The sequence below is a fragment of the Pteropus medius genome, unplaced genomic scaffold, assembly GCF_902729225.1.
Source record: "Pteropus medius unplaced genomic scaffold, Ma_sr-lr_union100, whole genome shotgun sequence".
In the NCBI taxonomy this organism is placed as follows: Eukaryota; Metazoa; Chordata; class Mammalia; order Chiroptera; family Pteropodidae; genus Pteropus; species Pteropus medius.
This window is the reverse complement of record NW_024352787.1, coordinates 26,129,205-26,136,637: the sequence shown is the minus strand read 5'-3', so window position 1 is coordinate 26,136,637 and position 7,433 is coordinate 26,129,205. Positions and strand designations below refer to the sequence as shown.

The 7,433-nt window shown below is 46.5% G+C and overlaps 1 protein-coding gene and 1 long non-coding RNA gene across 2 annotated transcripts in view; one reads left to right on the top strand and one right to left on the bottom strand.

The window, feature by feature from the left end:
* Nucleotides 1-5,008: 5,008 nt before the first annotated feature.
* Nucleotides 5,009-6,836, bottom strand: LOC120591840 (uncharacterized). Its single transcript, XR_005650011.1, has 2 exons — nucleotides 6,506-6,836; nucleotides 5,009-5,342 (listed from the first exon to the last, which is right to left on the bottom strand). It is a non-coding gene; the product is annotated as an uncharacterized LOC120591840 (long non-coding RNA).
* RCC1L (RCC1 like) overlaps nucleotides 5,909-7,433 on the top strand; it is a 41,536-nt gene continuing 40,011 nt past the window's right edge. Inside the window, exon 1 of the mRNA XM_039849588.1 lies at nucleotides 5,909-6,351. Within this exon, the coding sequence (XP_039705522.1) occupies nucleotides 6,028-6,351 (324 nt within the window). The 5' untranslated portion in view covers nucleotides 5,909-6,027. The remainder of the gene's footprint in view (nucleotides 6,352-7,433) is intronic.

Here is a 7,433-nt window from a genome sequence, read left to right as displayed (position 1 = left end):
TACTTCCTGGAATTAGGAACAATGTTTGGCTGTGCTTCCAAGCTCCCCAATTGAGTTCCTGACAGAAGATTCCAGGCTTTGTGCCAAGTTTCTAAGTGCCCATACTATCTTTTCTTACCAGGAGAAAGGTTTTGTGCTGTAGGTTTCGGTCACCTTTCAATAATTGGCAAAATGGAAATTGGTGACTTGGGATCATGTTGTGCTGAATGGACAGATAAGATGACACAAGGGTGGTGTCATCGGCCCAAATTTCTATCGTAAATGCTTTAAACGGAGGACAGTCTTGGTGCCGTGAACCGAGTCCTCCGTTCTTCCTCCTCCTAGGAGATGACAGCTTGATTCTGTGAGCCAATGTCTCCCCAAGAATTTCTGGGAGCAGGGGTCAGACTGGGTGTTGTGGGTATTTCTTATGTATTTTCCTAACAGAGGCTGAAGTGGTGGCCTAGGCTCATGTCTCTAAGCCTTTGCTCCCTAACGAATGTCGAGTGATGTCCTAGGCGCATAGCAACAAGCCTGTCTTTATGCAAGGTAAACTAGAATGAAAGCTTAGGCTTGTGACACGAAGCCTGGACTCTCCTCACAGGAACTAGGGTGCAGGCCCAGGCTCCGAAGGTCAAGACCATCTAATTGATAACAAACTAGACAAAACAACTACTCACACTACACCCAAAGTAGCACCTGTGAATAGAAACTCCTGTGGAGTGCATGGCCCACAAACGAAGCTGCTGCAAAGGAGGTTGGAGGTCTCCCATGGTGAAGTTGGGCCCTTATAGCGAAGTAGTGGAAACCTGAGACTGGGACAGGGAGTTGGGACTCTGAACCCAGGAATATTAAAACACAGACTCCCCCTCTAATTTCAAGACCAGTAGCTGTGGCCCCTCCTCCTTGACATAGGGGAGCAGCCTCCCTTTGTCTAGGTACCTGACAAAGACTCCACCTGAATGGAACCCTCCCAAAATGGTGCTCATCCTCCCAAGATGCAGCTCAATTCACTTCATTGCCTGTAGACCAATATTTAGAGCAGTTCTCAGTAGAGCCTGAATGAGGAAGTACAGTCCCTGTTGTAAGAGGAAACAGCTTACTGACTGATAGAATTGTAGTACGTGGCTCATGTGAGCCTGTAGGAACCAGGGACACTACTCGATTGGGGAGTTCGGAAGTGTGGCCAAGCATTGTTGCTATTTCCAGGAAGTAGTGGAGACATTGGCCACAGAATATAGCCTAAATTTTCATAATGGAACCTTCAATAGAGGACTTGGCACACGGTAACAAGACTGTCTTGGTAGAAAAAAAAATGTGGATAGAAGTCCATGACCCACGCCCCAGTCCTCTGCCTGGATCCGGGGAAGTAGAGTGGATGTTTGAAAACACGACACCATGCCGGTCTCATTTTCAAGGTAAACTCGAGTGGAAAACATTTCACACACGCTCAAGCCTGGTTCTTTCTAAGAAGTAGAGTGAACACTCATGCCCACAGTAACAAGACTAGTCACTTGGTAGACAGAAATGCCTTTTATTACTCACAATGAGATCCTAGGCCTATGTCTCCTTTATGGCTGCAGGAGATGAAAGTCTTTTTAAACAGCATCATGGAGGACTGCTTGTTTTCATAGCATGCTCTGAGTAAACAGCTGGCTGATCTGAATCTGTCATTATCTTTGTTCAAGGCTTCCTCCACAGATAATAGAGCTAGCCAACTGCACAAACCTTGCAATTACTGTGACCACATACTATTCATATAATAGGTGTGTACAGCTTAACCAAATGCTTTGTGTGTACCTGTACCCTGCACCACAAGCAAGGGTTTTTGTAATTATGATGCTACAACAAACCAAGGGGTAGCAGCTGCCCACTTCTGGTCCCAACTGTTTAAGCCGTGATCCCCCCAGAACAGAGCCACAGAGAAAGATTTGTGCTCTGGTGGCTCATTTGGGAGGTGACCCTAGGGAATAGGAGTGAGGGAGTGCCAAGAGTCAGGCAGGAATAGCCTATATAAGGGACATTATTGAGGTTGCTGCTATGGCCAGTGGGGTCCTAATTCTGCCAGGACCCCCAAGGAGTGGACAGGGGCCTCCTCTAATGGACTTCAGTGGTAGCATTTATTCATTGGCTCCTAACCCCATTGGTTTAGGGTTACTTCTAGGATGTTAATTCTTTTTCCCTTCCAAGTTGCTTGTGTGTATGGACCCCCTTAGCTCCTCTCTGTGCCTGAGGCATCTGAGGAGTTTTTGCTAGAAATTTTAATATGCTTGGCATACACATAGGACAAGAAGCTTGAAGAGACTCAAAACCTGTGTGGAACTGTTCCCCCCACCCCCATGTCAGAGACATCAGACATAAGGCCAAGGAGAATGATCAAGGACACTCGACTGCCTACTCCAATACACCTCTATAGATTTACAAATTTAGGTAAAAGCTCAAAACTTTACAATGGCCAAAACGCCAAAGAAAATGCCCAAATCTTACCTCCATCTTTAAGGTCATCTCCCTACCTTTCTCACTTCCTCTCACTCAGCTCTAACCATTCTACTGCCTTCCTTGTATTGTGGCCAGGGTGGGGGGTGGAGTGAAGTGATGTGTGTGGGGGTCCCAAACTTTACACACTCCAGGTGTGGTCAGCCAGCATTTCAGAGGAGCCACACCCAGAGGCAGCTATCAGGAGTCTTCAGCATTCTCTCCTCACACTGGAAGATTTGCTAATTAGCTTAATGAGTGATAAAAATGGGTTTGGTGAAATTAGTGGCTTGTTAATTGGTGTACCAGTCAGGGTCCAATGAGGAGACAGAAACCACCCAGTGACTTAAAGAAAACTTTACTATAAAGACTTACTAATGATAACAATAGATTGGAGTGAGAGATTGGCCGGTAAGAAGGGTACAGTAAGAAATACTGGAAAAATAGATATAAAGAGCAGCTCACCCTTAAGGCTGAGATGGGGCAACCCCAGAAAGAGGCCACCCCCAGAGCTGAACCCCAGACCTTTGTGGAAAAGGCACAACATGGCTCACAGGGTTACTGTAGTGCTGTGTATTCAGAAACTTGGAGGAGACCCATCCTACAATGGGCCAAAGAAAGGAATGCTCATGGAAGGTCCTCTGGGATCACTCTTATATGACATTGCCCGGGGGCGGGGGGTGGGGGCTGCTGGTGGCTGCTCTGTGCTTCTGGCAACCAAATGCTAAAGGAGCTAGGTGCTGGAGAAGCCATTCCATGCACCTGGAACCAAGAAGGATGGCCTCTTTGTCCTGCTATGTTTCTCCAGGAAAAATTACTAAAGAGCCCATCTTAATTTTCCCAAAGCAAGCAATAAAGAGTGGATTTGGAGCTGAGACCTGACATAATTGGCATTGGAGGGTGAGAACTGGGTTTTCGTTTGTGAAATTGGTGGTAGACAAGACTAGAAAAGCAGCTTTTTTGAGCTATTCCCTCCTTTGCATGAATGAACAGGAAATGAGGTTCCAGTGAGGTCTTTACTTTTAGAGATGGTACCTGAGGTTTTGATCTCCAGGCACTTCTGTCAGGCCTAATGCTAACTGCTGTTAAAAGAGAAACAAAATTCTGTTTCTGGAATGTTTTATTTGCCTTGAAAAAACCTTTCATGCCCAGGGCTGGTAGGTGCATCTAAAAGGACAGAGAGCTGGGACTTTCTTGAACTTACAGAATAGGTTTTATGGATTGTTGGATCCCTGTTTCCTAATGAATGTTTTTAAGTAAATGTCTGTCTGTGTGACAATATTTGACTTGATACTCGCTTTCATTATATCATAGCTAACCCCTATTAGGGGCTTGTCTAACCCTGACCAAGTCTGTTTTTCGTGGCTATCATCATCTACCAAAAACAACTTAAGAATTGGGTTAGCTTAAGCTGTTTGGGTCAGTTAGCAGCACACACACCCAAGCAGTCTTTCAACTTTGGGCCTTTGTATTTGCTGCACCCCTTGTCTAGAACACTCTACCCAGGATACCTAATGGCTTACTCATTTTTTTCATGCTTGGGCTCATATGTTTCCTTATATGTTAGTTTGTGTCCTTTGAGAGGTAGACACTAAGATAGAATTAAACCAGCAAGGATTTTATTAGGGGAAATGTCTCTGTAAGAGAAAATAGAGGTGAGTGGAGCCTGGGAAACCCGGGAGAGCCATGAGGCCACGATGCAAGTCTAATTTGAAGCAAGGGAAAGAGAGGGGAGGCTAGGTAAAAGTGTCCTATATTGCCATGTAGTCTAAAAAAGGCTTGGTAAGGCCTCCAGCCAAAGCTGACCATCAGAGCAATCCATGCCTCCCAAGAGCAAGTCTGCCTCATTTAGTCACTGGGAGCAGTCCAAGGAAAGCATGACCTCAGTGTAAACAGAGGATAGATTTCATAGCCCAGCCGACTACTGATCTCATAGCTTTGGTTAATTATGTTCCTTATAGTTTGAGGCCTCTGCAGAGCAGTCTCATGGATACCACACCTTATCAGTTTTCTCTGATCATCTGCTGTAAAACAGCCCCACAGAATGGTAAAATATCAACCACATTTCTTTCTCCACGGATCATAAAAACATGTTTCACAGACTGGATCCAAGGCACATTCCAGGACAGCAAAGTAATTTGAACTGGTTTTTGGAGGACATTAAAACTGGATTAGTTCCAAGTATCAAGCAATGTAAAGAAAACGAGAGAAAGGAAGCAAGGGAGGGAAGAAAAAAATAGTTTGCCCTCAGTATTGGAGATTGTATTTGGGAACTCTGTCATGAATTATAACAGGCTATAATAGATCCTACAGGCCATAAAGTCCAAACACTTCATTCTTCATTTATTTTTTAAAAATTTCATTTCATGTATGTGTGTGTATATATATATATGTGTATATATGTATATATATACATATATACATATATACACACACATACATGAAATTTTTAAAATTTATATACCTATACAGCGAATGACCACAAAAAATATATAAAATTTATATATATTTTTAAATATACATATATATATATATATGTGTATATATATATATATTAACCTCTTTATTTTGGAAGTGAGATCCAGAGAAAGGAGACAACGTCTCAAGTTGTCAGCAAGTCAGGAGCAGAGAGCCAGGAGTAGAACCCAGGTCCCTAGACTGCTAGATCATTTATTCATGAGAGTGTCCTTTGCTCCTGGCTGCACGTTAAACTCGAGTACACAGTTGATGAGGACAATCTGAATAAACTAAAGTTGCTGCCTTCATGGAACTTCAACGAAGGTGCTGGAGTTGGATCTTAGAAGATGAGTAGAAGTTTGCCAGACGACTGCAGGTAGACAAGGGCATTGGATGGGCATCTGAGGCACTGTGTTGCCAAGTAGGGAGGCCTGAAACAGAAATTACAAGTAGAACCACCTGACTCAAGTGTCGTGACAGGCTAATAGGCAAGGTGATGCTGGGGAGGAGAATGCATTGAAGACAGCAGGGAATCACTACGGTCTTTTGGGCAGCGAATGACCACAATAAGAGCTACATTCTATCTCACTGTGGCTGGAGCACAAACTGAATGACCTGGTAGCTCATGGGAACAGGAACAGTGCAACTAGGTAAAGAAATGACGAAGAACAGTGGCAAAGGGAATAAAATAGAGTAGGAAAGAGTACTATACTGCAGTTGCGCAGAATGGGCAACCCCTTAAGTTTTACCCCTGCTGACCGCAAGAAGCGAAGGGCCTGGCAAAAAAAAAAAAAAAAAAAGCGCCCACGCCCGCCCGAGCCAGGCTCAGCAAACGTGCGTTGAGCAGGAACGTGAGTTAAGGCTGGGCGCCGGAGCTCGGACAACAGTCGCGCACTAGACACGCAGGGCCAGGACCAGGTCCTCACCGCCAGCTCAAAAAGGATTGGCAATACCTGGCTCCGCCTAGCCCTCCCGGCCCGCTGAGCCTTTGCCTGCCCTCAGCCCTTTTGCCTTCAGCCAGTAGTGAGCGTGATCGCGGGCTCTTCCGCCGGGGCGTGGGGTCAAGGGTTACGCAAAATGGCGGCGCCCAGGGGCCGCTGAGGCGTGAAGCCGAGGATGGCACTGGTAGCGCTGGCGGTGGGACCTCGGCTGGGGCGCCGGCTGAGGGGTCCGGGACCCGGGCGAGGGCACTGGACCGCGGCCCGGCGCTCCCGGAGCCGGCGCGAGGCGGCAGAGGCCGAGGCAGACGCGCCCGTGTTCCAGTACGTGGGCGAGCGTGCGGCCCGCGTCGACCGCATATTCGTGTGGGGCTTCAGCTTCTCCGGGGCACTGGGCGTGCCCACCTTCGTGCTGCCCGGCTCCGGGCCCCAGCCCCGTGCCGGCTCGCGGCCGCCCCGCAGGATCCAGCCGGTGCCCTACCGCCTGGAGCTGGACCAAAAGGTGCGGGCCGCGGCTCCATTCCTCCCACTCCCCTCGGCCCTTGGCCCTCTTTGAGAAGTTGGAGACACTGGGTGGTCAGATTTGGGGGAGAACGACCCTCGAGCGGGCTGCAGACCCAGGAGGGGAGGGCGTTAGGGACACTGCCAGTATTTACCGAATGCCTGAAACATGCTGGGTAGTGTGGCCGGCTCGCGTCATTCGCACATCATCCTGGGAGTCGGGGTTGTCACCGCAGGAGAGGAAAGGGAAGCCCAGAGGGTTTTAAGCCAGAGGCCCCAGGTCCCACAGCTAGTAGGTGCATGTGCTGTGGGATTCGCACTCTGGCCAGCGTGACTCCAGAAGTTCTGTTAGGAAAGGCAGTTTTTCAAAAAGTCAGCGAAAATATGAGCTGGCTGGAGTCGGTGAACAACTCAGAAAGGAAATGTTAGCTGGCGCAGTAACAGGATGAGAGAGGAAGGATGAGCGTTCTAAACACATTAGAATGGTTGCACAAGAGGTCTCTCTCTGACTTAGTTTTGAAAAAAAATGCAGCAAAAGATAGCTAAGGGAGGGCTACTTATCTCGGAAGCCAATACTCGGAAGAGCAAACATGGATGCTTAGGTTCTTGGGAATGGTGTGGAAATCTTGATAGGCGATGAAAAAGAAGCAGATTTAAACAGTTTGGCTTCTCACCGTCAGGGATAACAAACGACCTTTTCACTAAAAAAAGGAAGATTAAGAGAAACGGTATTTAAGTTACAGATGAATGAGAAGTTGGGTTGACTTCTTAATACTGAGTTGTAAGAGTTATTAAAGTAACCTGGATATAGGTCCTTAATCACATGTATGATGTGTGCAAATATTTTCTGCCAGTTTATGGCTTTTCTTTTTATGTTCCTAATAGTGTCCATTGAAGAGCAAAAGTTTTTAATATTGACGAAATTCAATTGATAAGTTTTTCTGCTGTGGATTATGCTTTAGTAGCATGCCTAAGAAATCTTTGTCTAATCCAGGCTCACAAAGATTATTTTTCTATGTTTTCTTCTAGGAGCTTTTTAGTTTTCTTATATTTATGTCTATGAACCACCTATTTGAGTGATTT